At 37.2% G+C, this 16,128-nt stretch overlaps 1 protein-coding gene across 7 annotated transcripts in view; it reads left to right on the forward strand.

Annotated features, from left to right (window-relative positions):
• The window catches only part of HECW2 (HECT, C2 and WW domain containing E3 ubiquitin protein ligase 2), a 414,407-nt gene extending 398,776 nt beyond the window's left edge, over positions 1-15,631 (forward strand). For all 7 annotated transcript variants that reach the window (XM_027125303.1, XM_027125320.1, XM_027125295.1 and 4 more), the window contains one exon: positions 9,072-15,631. In XM_027125303.1, the coding sequence (XP_026981104.1) occupies positions 9,072-9,183 (112 nt within the window). In that variant the 3' untranslated portion in view covers positions 9,184-15,631. The remainder of the gene's footprint in view (positions 1-9,071) is intronic.
• The last annotated feature ends 497 nt before the right edge of the window (positions 15,632-16,128 follow it).

Here is a 16,128-nt window from a genome sequence, read left to right on the forward strand (position 1 = left end):
AACATATACAAAGTGCTTAAAATGATGCCTGACACATTATTCAATAAGTTCAGCTATTTTGACTGTTGGCCCTAATCCCTAGCCTTCAGAGCTGGCATGACATTTTACAGTCTTTAGGTGTTCAAGAAATGTGCTGCGTCCACCCAGGGTATTTATATTTTGTTTGGGCTTCTAAGAGTTCTCATTCTGGAACAGTTCCTTACTGGGTTTTCTTCTATTGGGTTTAAATTCTTACATTTGAAAAGTATGTACTGTTCACCTGTTCCCAGGGGGCATCCACAGGTGAGAAGTGACCTGATTACCAGGCATAGTTTGAAGACTTTCTTCTGTTAATTATCCCCCGTGCAGGAATTCCCTCTGTGGGAACATTCCACATTGTATTTATAGATCCAGATGCATTTTAACCAAGACAACCTAATGAGACTTTAGAATAAGATATTAATTAGTTAGTAAATCTAATTCCTCCAACAAGCCTTTAGGTACTCATTATGCATTTATTATATGCAAAACTTTATGGGAGACATAAATTGATCTCTGTCCATGTGGACTTTAAAACAGAGAGAAGGAAGTAATAGATATTTAAATGAATAGATAACCAACATCACTGCCACCAAGTGGTATATGACACATGAGTAGTGGGCGTGGTAAGTGCCATAGAATTCCTTTCCATTGATTCACATTTATCGAACACCTGGTGAGGGTCGGGGTTGTGCTGCGCCACCACGGGTCACCCAGATATTTGTGAACTAGTCTTAGTGAGAATTCCTGCCCTAAATCTCATGGTCTAAGAAAGTATTAATTGGGATCATAAAGAAATTATGAATATTTTTTTAAAATCATAACAAAAGTTATACCTTTATTTGTGTTAGTAAATCTATCTAGACTAACAAAACAATCACTGAATTACGTCCATTGAATTTATCACTCCGTGCGATTGGTAACTTTGTATTTCTCATGTTGATTACCAGCTCCGAATTCATCACCTACCGTGCCCATTTCCTCTGTTCCCTGGTGTGTTTAATGGCACCTGTGCCATATCAAGCTCCACGCCCAGTCCCTAGCTCCCTTTAATGCGTGGAATAAATGGGAAAGATCTCTGCATGAGCACACCTCGCTTCCTGATGTGACCCTACCTCCCTCTCTGGCTTCACGTCCAGCCTTGGCTCCTGTCACTCAAGCACTTGTAGTTCTCAGGTTTCCTGGTGATGCAATGCTTCCTCACACTTCCGGGCAGTCTGCTGGGAACGTCCTTCTTGTTGCCGATGCAGACAAACCCTACACACCTATAAATCCTTCGAGGCTTGGCACAGATAGTGTCCTCTGGAAAGCCTTTCCTGACTCTGCAGAGCAGACTTGTAACTCATTGTGTGCAGGGCCACTGAGAGCCCATATGAATTTTTTGGATTAGACAAAGGTTTCTTACAATTTTCTGGAGAAATGCAGCCCTGAGCTAGGGATTATGGGTTGGTGAGCAGAGCCAAAGGTAGGCTGGATTACAGTTGCCTACTGGCCCCAGCCAGTTCCCCTAGTACAGAGCACAGACTGCATAGCCTTTAGTGGGTCCCATTTGCCTGCATATTTTGCTGTCAGAGTGCAAACTTCTTGTGGGCAGAGAGCAAACTATTCATCCTCATCTACCAGTGGACAGCTCAATGTCTGGCATGCAGTATGACCTCAGTACGTATTTGTTCAATGAATGAAGGAATAAATGAAATGTAAGTTGAAAAATTAATTTTTGTGCATCAGGGCACTTTGTATAGGAATGACAAGCTTTCAAAATATGGGGTCTTCAATGGAGGACATAATAAAAGAGGGTCTGCAGGTGAAAGTGCTTGGGTGCTACCTGAACACTCAGTGGGCCCTGAATTAGGGGACCCTGAGAGCCCAAAGAGAGTCCCTCTTTGCCTACCTCATAGCCCAGCTCCAGGCCAACTGTGCTCCTCCCTCCAGCCTTCCCTGCCGACAGGACTGCGGGAGCACCTGATTCCCCTGTGGGGAAGCCTATAGGCCCTGTCTCAGATGAGGAAAATTTGGACCTGACAGGTAAACTCGGTCAGGAATGCTCACACTTCCAAAGAAATCATGACATTAAAAAGTGATAAGCTCTAGTATCCCTTAGGAATTTTCCAGAATGCTTTTAAGTATTTTTTTTAACATCTTTATTGGAGTATAATTGCTTTACAATGGTGTGTTAGTTTCTGCTTTATAAAAAAGTGAATCAGTGAATCAAGTATTTGGTTTTGATTGATTAATTACTTAATGAAAAGGTGGGAATAGGAGTAAGGAAACAAATTAGGGTTAGGCACCACTGCCAATCAAAAAGAAAGAGAGTACTGATAAAACACATTATAAATGATAATGCAAATTTTAAAAATTTATTCAATTTACATACATTTTATTTCTCGGGCTATATCTGCCAGATAAAATGAGGCCCATGCTTTTCACCTCTCACTCTCTCTCTCTCTCTTTAAAATCCTGATTGTAATTTCTTCTTCGCCTCATATTTTGAGTCCTTATAAGCTACGAAAAATCACTCTGAGGAAATGGAGAGTAAATTAATAAATACACACACACAGAAATACATTAATCAGTTAATTGATTGATGAAATTTTAGATGTAATTGTGATTCTTTGGGCTCATTGGATTTGGATAATTGACTTGTCTATCTATAGGAAAGAAAAGAGGGTTGAGCATGTGACCTTCTGGTTAACATTTAAAGAATCCAGAAGGCACCAAGAGATCTATTAAGTCACACCAGATGTCTGGAGGGCTTTTAAATCTTCTTTATATTGATGCCAGCATGATTTCCCAAAGACCAGTTCAGACCTGCCCTCCTTGAGTGTTTCTGGCTGCATAGATGAAAATGAGGTAAACTCATTATAGCCTTAGTGTGGCTGGCTTTGAAAGATTTGAAAAATGTTCTTTTATTGAGACTGAATAACTGGATGTGCTTTTGCTGCCAATGTCAACATAGTCCAAGGGCCCTTCTGTTATTTTCTGCTAGAGTTTTCTTAGGACATGGAATGGGGCGGGAGAGGGGGTGTGAAAAGCCTCAGAGGATTGTCTTTTGTTTTGCTTTTTTTTTTTTCCCTGTTCTTGGCTCATACAGCAAGTTGATGGTAAATATTGGGCAATTTATTTAACCACACTATTCCTCAATTTCCTTATTAGCAATGCTGTCTTGTTTATAAGGAGTTTTGAAATTTTTGCAAGCACACAAAACACTGGTACAAATAGCCAATGTAGTGTGATGAATTGGGAGATTGGGATTGACATATATACACTAATATGTATAAAATGGATAACTAATAAGAACCTGCTGTATAAAAAAATAAATAAAATTCAAAAATTCAAAAAAGAGAAACAAATAGCCAATGTAGATATCTTATTTCTAATCCAATTGATGTCTCTCCGCTAGTGGAGCCTACCTGCATCAGACTCATTTGGGGTGATAGTTAAAATGCAGATCCCTAGGCCCACCCCAAACCTTCTAAAGTAGAATCTCAGGGTACACCCAAAAATCTCCATTGTAAACAAGCTTCTTGGGTTATTCTGATGAATTTCACCCTACCTCTCTGAGTATCTCTGCTTTCTGGTGAGCATGAGATAGAACTAGATGATTTGAGCACCTGAAAATCCCCTGGTATCTCTCAGAGTTCTCTGGACTGACCCAACCTGGACCATTTTCCCTAGAGTGCCCGTATATTTTGACTGAGTCATTCAGCTAAAAAATATCTGAAGCTTTATTTTGCTAATTCCTATCGTCAAAATGTATGTAATCTGGTAGGATGCTGAGGACTAGCAGTTAAAAGTCAGGGGTGGGATGAAGTTAACAGTCAGGCTTCCAAAAGTGAAAGAGGATTAGTCTCCCCGCTTTCTGTTTAATGTTCGACTTCCCCTAGGAACCCAAGGTTGCAGTCCTATTCCTGATTTGACCTTGGGAGAACCATTTAATCTTTCTGCACAGTTTCCCCTTCAACAATGCATCCTTTCTCCATCTTCATGACACATTTTCCAGGGGAGCTGTTCAGTTTATTCAGAAGGAAAGTTCTGTTATGGTAACTATTATGCAACCAGATGTAATTTAGGAAGCAATGATAGCCTTAGGCTATGGGTCAGTGATGGTGATTATGTCTTATGACTGAAGCGGATCAACAAAGTTGTCCAGGGCTTCCCTGGTGGCGCAGTGGTTGAGAGTCCACCTGCCAATGCAGGGGACACGGGCTCGTGCCCCGGTCCGGGAAGATCCCACATGCCGCGGAGCGGCTGGGCCCGTGCACCATGGCCGCTGAGCCTGCACGTCCGGAGCTTGTGCTCCACAACGGGAGAGGCCACAACAGTGAGAGGCCCATGTACCGCAAAACAAAAACAAAAACAAAAAAGTTGTCCAGTCCTTTTTGTGTTGAGAACTGAAACTATCGAAGAAAGAGTACCCAGGCTTATGGATTTCATAGGTGAGTTACTGAACAGCAGAGACATGCAGAGTTCCTCTTTCTTTACTCAGAAACCTGGGAGAATGAAAGGACTGCTGTTGGCTCCCAACTTGGCCCCACTGCCTGCCCTTGATAGGGATGATGCTACTATATCACACTTACTACCTTTTCTTAGATTGTTGTACTACATTGAGACCTGTAGTGATTTTCCAGTGCTGCATAACAAATTACCACAAATCTAGCAGCTTAAAACAACACAGAATTACTATGTCTGTTTCTGGGAATCAGGAGTCCAGGCACAGCTTAGCCAGGGCTTCTGCTCAGCATCTCATATGGCTGAAATCAAGATATCAGGTGGACTGCATTCTCATCTGGAGGGTCAACTAGGGAAGGACCTGCGTCCAAACTCCCTTCGGTTGTTGGTAGAATTCATTGCCTGCAGCTGTAGAATTCATGGCAGCCTACTTCTTCAAATCTAGCAACAGTGAGAGTCTCTGATCTCTAGATGCTCTTTTAAAAGTCTCACCTAATTAGGTCAGGTCCATTCAGGATCATCAGGCTTTTGACTAACTTAAAATCAACTGATTAGAGACTTTAATTACATCTGCAGCATACCTTCACCTTTGCCATATTCCATTGGTTACAAATTACAGGTCCCCAGTCACACTCAAATGATGGGGATTATACAAAGGTATATAGGTCATGGCAGATCATCTTAGAACTCTGCCTACCATAAGACCACAGTGAATTAAAGTTCATTCAATTCAAGTATGCGTAAGAAGTTAATTGGGGGATTCCAACATTACTATTTATGAATTCTCATTCTCATGTATGTGGCCATTTTGTTAATTCTTGACTAGGTAAAATTAACCTTCAGTTAAGGGAAGGTATTTGGTTATCAAGAGGGAAGGAACAGGCTTAACTACCATGTGATAGATATACTACACCTACAGTCCTGTCCTGTCCTAAGCAAATAAAACATTAATTATGGATTATTGCTTACCTAGATAAAGAGTTTTCTTGAATTATTTTACTTCCTAGTTTACCCAGTATGATTCAGTTCACAAAAATGAATTCACACGTATCTATTCAAGATTACAACTGTATAAAATGAGTTACTCTTTTAAGAGTTGTCCCGAAAGTTTATCTGTCACACTCTTTCATATACCAGCACTACCAAAAGAAAAAAATAGGCAGTGAAAACCTTCTATTAGGTGTAAACATTAGCGATCATCTTTTCAACATTTCTTATCACAGCAACATGCTGAAGAAAGACAATGTATCAAAAATGGGTAACAAGTAACCAGATTAATATTGCTCTGTAAATAAAACGCATAACTAAATAAAAAGGTGAACAGGCTGGAAGAGATTAGCTAGAGATAAACAAGAATTAATCTCTTTATTTTGTAGTATTTCTTACAAATCAGTAAGAAATCCTGAAGTTTTAAATAAGTTGACTTCACGCTTATTAGGATGGCTATTATCAAAAAAAAAAAAAAACCCACAAAATAACAAGTGTCAGTGAGCATGTAGGAAAATTGGAACCCGTGTTCATGACAGCACTTTTTTACAATAGTCAAAAGATGGAAACAACCCAAGTGTCCATCAATGGATGAATGGATTAACAAAATGTAGTATATACAAACAATAGAATATTATTCAGCTTTAAAAAGAAGGGAAATTCTGACCCATGCTACAAAGTGGGCCTGGAAAATGCTAAGTGAAATGAGCCAGTCACAAAGGACGCATACTGTATGATGCCACTCACATGAGGTTTTTAGAGTAGTCAAATTCATAGAGATGGGGAAAAGAATGGTGGGAGGGAGACTTGGGTGGGGCCAAGTTGGGAGCCAACAGCAGTCCTTTCATTCTCCCAGGTTTCTGAGTAAAGAAAGAGGAACTCTGCATGTCTCTGCTGTTCAGTAACTCACCCATGAAATCTATAAGGGCAGGAGAGAACAGGAGTTAGTGTTCAGTGGGTAGAAAGTTTCAGTTTGGAAAGAGGAAGAAGTTCTAGAGATGGATGGTGGTGTTGGTTGCAGAACAATGTGAATGTACTTAATGCCACAGAGCTGTGTACTTGGTGATGGTGAAGGTGATACATTCTATGTGGTAGGTATCTTATCTCAAAAACAATTTTAAAAGAAAAGATAAATGGGCAAAGGGGATGAACGTGTAGTTCACAAAGGAGATGAACATGTAGATCACAAAATGGGAAATGTTACAAACAAGCTGACTTGGGGAGAGATTCTCAGCCTTGTTGGTAACCAAAGAAATGAAAATGTTTAAATTGCATCTAAAAGAAGTACCATCTTTAGTCTAATGGGATAATGAATGTTACGTGTCATCTGACACACAAAGTCTAGATGATAATTACATTCAAAACATACTTCTCTTCTTCCTCCCCTTTCCCTATGACAGATTTAAGTCTTCAGTTAATATTTTTACACCAATGTTTTATACAAGATAGATATTTAAACCATTCCTAAGACTTTCAGTATGCTAGTTCAGTTTTTTAAAATGTAAAACATTTTTCTTGAGACCCAAGTTGAGGCTCTGGCGTAAGGAAGGTGTAATATGGATTATGTTAAATGCAATTCTGAAGTGGTTTATTATATCAAAGAAAGTGTTTGCTTGCAAAGACTGATTAGGTGATTTTCCCCCAATATATTCTAGAGTTTGTAATAACAAGAGTTGTAAACTCTGAGCCAGTTCTATCTCTGTGTCCTAAAACTGGTACAGACAGTCTCAGACTTACGAGGGTTTGACTTACAATTTTTCGACTTTACAGTGGTGTGAAAGTGATACACTTTCAGTAGAAATCATATTTCCAATTTTGAATCCTGATCTTTTCCCAGGGTAGCAATATTCAGTGCCACACTCTCTCATGATGCTGGGCAGTGTCAGTGAGCCTCAGCTCCCAGTCAGCCACGTGATCACGAGGGTAAAAAAACTATACACATACAACCATTCTGTACCCATACAAACATTCTGTTTTTCACTTTCAGTACAATAGTCAATAAATTACATGAGATATTCAACTCTTTATTATAAAAGAGACTTTGTGTTAGCTGATGTTGCCCAACTGTAGGCTAATGTAAGTGTTCTGAGAATGTGCAAGGTAGTCTAGGCTAAGCTATGATATTTGGTAGCGTAGGTGTATTAAATGCATTTTTGACTTATATTTTCAATTTACGAGGGGTTTACCAAGATGTAACCCCATTGTAAGTTGAGGAAGATCTTTATTTTTCTAATATAACAGAGCCCCTTTGAGTTACTGTTTCTAATAAGCCATGTGGCCACACACCTGCTTTATCATCTCTTTCTTATCCCATAGTTTCCACGAGTCATGATTATCTTTTGGCAGTTTAATGAACGCAATTGGAGTAAATCTTTTTGATGGTAATGAAATGTAGCTAACAAAATATATCTTATTAATTGGTCAAACACTGTGAGCCAGGCATTGCATCAAGCATGTTTCTGTGATTTCATTTAATCCTCATATCCTTCTGAAACAAATGATATGATTCTGATTTTATAGGTGAGAAAACTGAGTGGCAGATTTTTAATAACTCATTGCAAATTACACAACTCGTTGGCAGAGCTGAAATTCAAACCCAAGTCTATCCAACTGTAGATCTCTGATCTTCCCATGACACTATGCTGCATCTAGCAGTATAACTATATTTCATTAGTATTAAAGTAATTTATAAGAATAAAAACTTAAACATGACTTTGTAAAAACAGCCTGTTAAAAATCACAGCTCCCAAAATTCCATATTAATTCAGGAGCATTTTTTTAAAGTCAAAGTTGTTTAGCTCCCCAAACAAACTGTTGTACATTCCAAATAAAATGCTTCCTATTTCATGTCAAAAGTGCAGATTTACTTCCTGATAAGATGTACTATTTGGAGACTGTCTATTTTTTATTGTGATTCAGGTGCAAATAACAGGAAAGCATATTTTTTTCCTATCTTGGCAAAAGGGGAGGTATTTCTAAAAAGAATGTAATGTAATGATTTAAATGGCCATTATTTTGCATTGTGAATTAGGAGAAAACAGATTATAGCACTGGAGTCAAAGAAGTAACAATGGTCTACTGACTTCGACAGGAAAGTCCAGCCAGGGAATTTCCCAAAACTCTAAGCCATGAGGCATGTCTGCAGGTCTTCAGAGACACTCAGTGCTCTTCCCTGACCAACAAAATGAAAAAATGGAAAACCGTAGATTTTTTGAGAGACTTTCAGGCAAATGCCAACTCTGAAAATGAATTACTTTGCAAGAGTTTATAGTCATGTCTTTTAGGGAAAAAAAAATCTAACATCAAAAGAGAAACAAAAATTCAAACTTGTGTTTGTAATTCTTAGACAACCAAACAATTAGTGATATATATGTAATATGGATTTTAAACGGTTGTGAAAATGTAAGGAAAATATTTTTTAAAGATCCTATTTCCCTTAAAGAAATTCAATTCTGAATTTTTCAAGTCGAAACGTTTTCAAAGTGTTTCCAAAAGGAATGTGAAAATTGGCAACAAACCCATTTGAATATGAAAGACAAGCACAGGCAGACACACAGAGAAACAATATCGTTTCACTCAAAGCGTTCTGAACTCTGTACTGCTTCTTCTGTTCGCAGAGCTCACACTTGTTTTAACCGTCTGGATCTCCCTCCGTACCCATCCTTCTCCATGCTTTATGAAAAACTCTTGACAGCAGTTGAAGAGACCAGTACCTTTGGACTTGAGTGACCTGGAGGCACAATGCCCCGCTCCGTGTAGACAGGCAATTCCAGAAGCTGCCCTCTAGAAGAATGGCTGAACATTGGAAGTTTCAAGAGTACACTTCCATTAGAGTAAAGCTGAGTGCTGTTATTTTCCAGGAACACGTGTTCTGTCACATTTGGGGACTGGATAGTGGTGATGAGTACTCTTGGAAGGATTTGGGTGAGCTTGATGCCCAGGGAACCACCCAACAATCTTTCAATCAACAGTTCTTGACTGCCAAGCTTTTTTCCATTTGTTATGTTCCAAGACGAAGATGAACCTGCACACGATCAGCTCCATGATAACTTTTAGAGACTCAGGAGAATCTTGAAACTTACCTTTGAACATGATTCAAGCCAAACTGGCAGCACTTGGCCCAATCTCCAAATTAGTGCAAGTTAAATAATATAATAAAAACAAATATATCTCCTGAAAATACATTCATTTAAGCCCTAAGTTATAACAGAATATTCATTTTCTTGCTTATGAGTGCCTGCATGGTGTGCACCATAGGTTTCAGCTTTCATGGGACACAGTGAAAATGAAACCAAGTCAATATGAGGTAACCTTAAAGATTTGCAATAAGGTGGTCTGTGACAATGTATATGCAAAGTGGTATGTGTGTAATTATGGCCGAAGACAAACTGTTATTCAGTGAATTACTAATGACAGATTTTATGCTTTATAATGCATGAAAACAGTTTTAAAATAACTAGCAATTAATCACAGCATATCAGGAAAAAGTACACAGTGAGTTCTGTTTATTTTTTATAAGTTCATTATATTTATGTTCTCTAAGATGTATATAAGAACCTACCTATCATACTGTACGTATCATCTGTTCCATTTTCGTGTTCCATGCTTACTAGGGCATCATGCTAATATGTATCCTTTTAAGCACTCTCAAAGGGAACAAAAGGGCCTTTTATATTTATAAAGGTACAAAAAAATTCCCCAAAATATCTTGCACTGAATGTACCAAAGTTGAAGGGACATTACAATATGACTAACAGCAACTCCATCACTTGACAAGTATAATAGAAAATAGCTTCTAAATCAAACTTTCTTCACAGTGCCATGTCTACCACTACAAGGACTGTGCATCTAAGTAATAATTTTTTAAGATTCACTCTATGTGATAGTATGATATGCATTTATTTAAAATGCATTAGACTCTCTTCCATCCATCAAATACTTTTCAGGATGGCATTTAATACATATATTTCGTATTTCCCCCACTGCTTTTTATTTGTACAGCATCATTAAACACTAAGCTCAGTTAGGGAGCCATCAGAAACACCCAAGAGATCAGCTCTCTTTAGTGATAAGAATTCCATTTTCCCTCATCAGTGAAGACATCACAAATTGAAACTCTCAGTACTATATTTCTAAGCCTACATTTTCACTGATGCATAATTTTCTTATCAATATTAAGAAACAATTTTTCTATGATATCTCAGAAACTGCATGACATCACTGAAGTTATTTTTGCTTAGTTTATCAGAGGGTGTTCTTCATTTTTATTGCTTTGGGGTTATTCCACATCCTTGTTTATTTCTTGACTTACGGTCGTAACTAATCAGGTGTTCAATAGAGTGAACTTAAATTGAAGGTAATAAAATCATTGGATTAAACATTTGGTTTGCCAGCCTATGGTATTACAGGCATTGCCCAAATACTTCTTCGAGAACTATATTTATAAGCAACCATGGAATTCCTATTATGAGGTGTTGGCAATCCTACATTTTATGGAGGTCAAGTGCATGGTTTTCATAGGTGGTTTGTAAGAACTGATTTCACTGTTGGTTAAGCTACATTTACTATTGGGACCCTCAGGAGGAATACCACTCATGTTGCATTCCTGCTCTAAAGGCAAGTACTATGGTGTGGAGAAACATTCTGGGGAAAAGGTTTCAGAAATCTGGAAATTAGAAGGAAAGATTTATCTGTGTACTATAATTGTATCAGAAAGAAACAGAAAAAAATTTGAACTGGAAATGTTAGTTTGTACTTACTTATCATGAATATAAGTATATATTTAATCTTACAAACTATTTTTACTTGTATTTTTTTCATTATAAGGAAAAATAGTATAACATGCTTTTTTTAAAAAAAAAAAACACACATTTTTGATGGTATATAAGATGTTTCAGAGCTGGCATTCTCTAAGCAGCTGATACAGAAGGTTGCATTTCTTTCAAAAATATGTTCATAGACCATGTCAGCTTGCATTTTGGTTTGTGACACTTTGTTACCATATTACACATTATTAGGTAAAAGAGATTTGAAATAAAATATCTCTCTTTAGTTATTTTTAGCAAATATACTTCTTTGTTAAGGCATCCAGCTTCTTTCCAAATACCAGTATAATCGTCTAGCTGCTACCATTCTCAGAATTGGGAATTATCCAAGATGGACCTCTCACATCAGAGCACCATGATAACTGATCTATTATTATTCATTAGTAAAAGAGTCCAATAATAACTATTTAAAATATTAAATAACATTTCCACAGAATAAATTAGACTTTAATATACTCTACAAATAGAAATACCTGTAAATATTTTCTTCTGGACTATGGACCTAGATAATTTGGCTGTCTGATCTTGTTTTCTTTAAGAAACTCATAAGTGATGCTTATACTATAAAAGACAGTCACGATACATCAGATATGTATGCAGAGCTTCTGCTAGGTGAGAGAAGAGGCCCACTATTGGCATTCACTCTGTGCCAGCCACTGTGTTTGATGATGGAGCTGCAAGATTCAAAAATCTGCCTCAAGAAGCTCACAGTCTAGTGGGGTAGACACCAAGGTTCAAAGAAAGTATTTTAAATAAAATTTGGTATGTTCTACAGTCAAGGAATGAGGAGAGAATGGCTTGCTCCATCTGGGGGTTCCAGTGAAGGGTTCATACGTGGGAGATACTGTGGCTAAAAAAAAAATCATATAAATGTTCTTTCTGTTGGTAACTAATGGCATGTAACAGTGTGATGATACTGGTCAAGTGTGGAAGCCCAGAGTGTGTTTACACTCAGAGTTTAAAGTGTGCAGGTGGCGAGCTGAACTGTGAAGGACCAACTCAAGGATCTTCAAATTACCCAAAAAATGCCAAAATTAAGTTCAATAGTTTCCCTTCATCTGCACTACAATGTACCTTTGGTTTTCAGTGTGAAAAATCCCAATCCTTGAGCCCATCCACCACTGGGGTCAAAACTTTTTTCTTGTGCACAAAATGAGTGGATCTTGGTCAAAGAAGTGCGGTCACAATTTTCTACCATATATTGTGTTTATAATTAAGTAGAAGTTCTGTAATAAATGAAGGAAAATTTGTTGTACTTGCTTAACAATCAGAAGTTTAAAAAAAACCTGCATTCAAATGATTAACAGTAACGGTAGAATGTGTTTGAACAGCGCTTTACAGTTGCTAAGCACTTTTAAGTGCTTAGTCTCTCTTGATCTTCACACTCTGTGGGGTAGGAGGTATCAGGTCCCATCTGGGTTGAGGCTGATTTTCACAGGTGGCTTGTGAGATCAATTTTAGTACTTTACAGCTACAGTTCTAGGTTTCATCTCGAGAAATGTGGAGACTAATGTTTCTACCAAGCTATTCCAATTTCAGTGAAGTTTACAAGCTGCTTTGTCTACCCAAACTCTCATTTTTTCAAACAGTCTTAAAATGTGACACCTTCTGAAAAGTCCATGAAGAAATTAGCATATTCATGGAAAAACTCCGCATATTCTTAATGTTTCCATTTTACTACTTGTTATGAGAAATTGAAAACAAACTGCAAAGTTTGATTGCTTTTGGTGGATTTATATAGTATAGTAAGTTTAGTTTTCTCAAATATTATTTGGAAGCAAAGTAATGAAAAAACACTTTAATTAGAAGCCTGATTTTTTTTTTAATTTTGGACAAGGATGGATCTAGAAAACCCTGATAGCTGAGTTCCAGTGACGTGGATGAAGGAACTACTGCAGGTTCTCTTTTCCTCTCTGTCCTCCTCACATTCCTCCAACTTTTTTTTTCTATCTGCACGAATTGTATTTATGACTTGACTACTTCTAAGGCAAACATCTGATAACGAATAGCCTTAAAGTCTTTCTTCCAATCCAACCCAATTCAGAAAATTCCCACTGAGGATGAAATGATGCTATACCATCATTACAAGATACCTATCACCCTGCGTAGAAAAAAACACAAATAAAGAACACGCCTCATCCTCAAACTGAATCTGACTTTCAGGCCCTTTTGTGCTCTCTTACCTTTTTTCTGATTTAATTGATGAATGAAAACACTCTAAATCTTAGACACCTTCTATAAAATTTGAGTTTAAATTAATGAGAATGTCACTTTCAGATAGATCCTAATTTTGCAAAAACTATTACCTTTCTAGTTCGATTGTATTTTCTAGATAGATATGCTTTTCTAATATGGAAGCAAAGAAATGTCAGAGACGTCAAGCTTTCTGAATTGTGGCTTAAGGCCAACAACTTGCTGCCCACTAGAAGGATGATAGAAACAAAAATCAGAAAAGAGGAGCCCAGCAGTGGTGCCTCCCTCCCTCCCCGACCCCTGCCAAGAATGTAGTGCTAATTATTGACCAGCCTTGAAGATTCAGGAGTGGCAACTGCATTCCAAGGAGCTGGCACAAAGGATATACGTAATGTGTGTGCACTACCCATATCAGAGCAGTCCACCGGACTGTAGCAGAGGGAAAGTTAAAACCAAGATGGAAGGATCATCTTAGGGCTTGCTGGTGGGTATAGGAACATATACTTTGGTTTCTGACTTAGAGAAGAATGCCGTGCTGCCTAATGAGAGCACTGCTTGGTAATCTACCTGGTGGGAAATACCCTTATTTTATAACTTAAGTAGGTTGATAACATTTTATGTGTTGCAAAACAGAACTTAGCCCCAAAGTAATAAAGCTAACTGTAGCTCAATCAGGAGATTCAACAATTTAGCATTAAATTATGTTGTGGACTATTTTTAATTTAAGAATTATCGTTACTATTACTGAACTTTGTATGGGAAAAATGAGAGAGGGTGTTGTTGCTTGACACATTTATTTTGCCTAATTTGTTTTTTAGCAGACATGCTTTGATGTTACAATCGTTTTTGAGACATTTTTCTTGGTTTCTAATGGTAACTTAAATGTTCACTGTTCATCTTAAAAGCAGAAACCTAAGCATTAGGTTACTGAATTGCAAATGGAGACCTAATAAGTGTTTCCAGTTTTTTTGAGAAATTCATCAAGACTGAAATACATTTGCTTAGATTTAATCTGTTAGGTAGTTTATTGGGCTTTCATGATCGAACAGTTCAGCAGAATTGGAAGGGCCTACTTGTATGGTTTCTGGGGAACACAGGAAAATTAAATTTAAATATGTGATTTTTACATCTAGTGGCCTTGGGCAGGTGATATCTTTCTATCCAATTTTCTTTTAAGATATTACAGCCCTCAGGAGTGTTGATAGGTATAGTGTATGATTCAAACTGAATCAGCTATTACTGATGCAGGTAAGGAACCATTAGTAAACTCTTGGTTACTATCACCTTCTATAAAAAAAAGGATGGATAATGTTCAAGAAATACCTTGGAAGGACTAACCAAGAAACACACAAAATGAATGTTCTTTTAGGACCCTAATGCTCTAAAAGATGTTATTACAACCTATTTTTCTTTATATGATATCATAAGTAAAATGGAGGCTGTTATATGTTGGAAAGTGCATAAGATTACATGTTTTTATAATAGGGATGCAGGCATTCCAAAATAAATAAATAAAAATACATGCATCTCTCTTGCCTCTTACTGAAAGTATTAATCTAATTTTATAATAATGCTTACTTTTTAATATTAAGGCTCTGTAAAAGAAAAACACATTTATTTCTAAGACGTAGAGCACGGGTCGTGTATTTTTTTAAGCCTTCCAATTTCTTTTCACCAACTCCACCCATTGTGTCTATTACACCATGTCACAATTAATAGTTATGTTTCTATTTTTGTTGAGTTGATTTAAGCTTTATATTTATTCAATGTGACTTTTAATAGAGAATAATAATGGGAAGTATTTGCTATTGACACTGAAATTATACAGCTTTCATTTCACCTTATATTTCAATTTCATCTTTATTTTTTTTCCCAAGCAAATAATACAGACTGTTGACATCCTAGAAATGAATCGTGGGTGGTATTAAATGGAGCCTGGGACTCTGAAATGTAGACTTGTTGTTTGTTTTCTGTATTCTTATCCTAACCTGAACCCCTGACTTTTGTGTTGTATTTTTTTATGACTCTGAAATGCTTTGAGGGAAAGATATTTTAATGTGTACAATTTGTTTTATTTTCATACTGATCTCTATTTTTGTTTAAAACCATGTTGCATCATGAAATCACTTAATCCAAAATAAATCTTCTTTAAAAAAATAGATTATGATTTTTCTGTGATATATTTGGGGAGGAAAAAACTCAAGAGGGAAGAGAACGAAGTAGGGATAAAGGTCTCATGGGATTAGTATGCAGCTTTGTGTAGACAGGAAGTTCTCTTTTCATGATATTTATAAGTAAGAATCTATTTTGTTTATCCCTAAAAGATTATTTTACTATTTGATAGACCATAAATTACTGTTAAAGAAATGATTTAACACAAATCATAATCTCTGAAGTCACATGGGTTGAGACTTTGTTAAACCATCTTGGTTGCATGCTTACTTCATAACCACATATGCACACCACCCCCACCACTACCACCCACATCAATCTAATCGAGGGGTCACATATTCACAAGCCTGCAGGGGCCAAGTAGGTATTTAATGAATGAAACTGACTGGGTGTAAGCAACAGAGTGTGGTGGGGTTTACCTAAAGGAGGCATTCTCATATTTTGCTCCAGCAGATTCGAGTCACATGAGATTCAGGTCAGTGTT

Source organism: Aethalodelphis obliquidens, unplaced genomic scaffold, assembly GCF_003676395.1.
Source record: "Aethalodelphis obliquidens isolate GAN/ISIS:26980383/991018 unplaced genomic scaffold, ASM367639v1 scaffold2, whole genome shotgun sequence".
In the NCBI taxonomy this organism is placed as follows: Eukaryota; Metazoa; Chordata; class Mammalia; order Artiodactyla; family Delphinidae; genus Aethalodelphis; species Aethalodelphis obliquidens.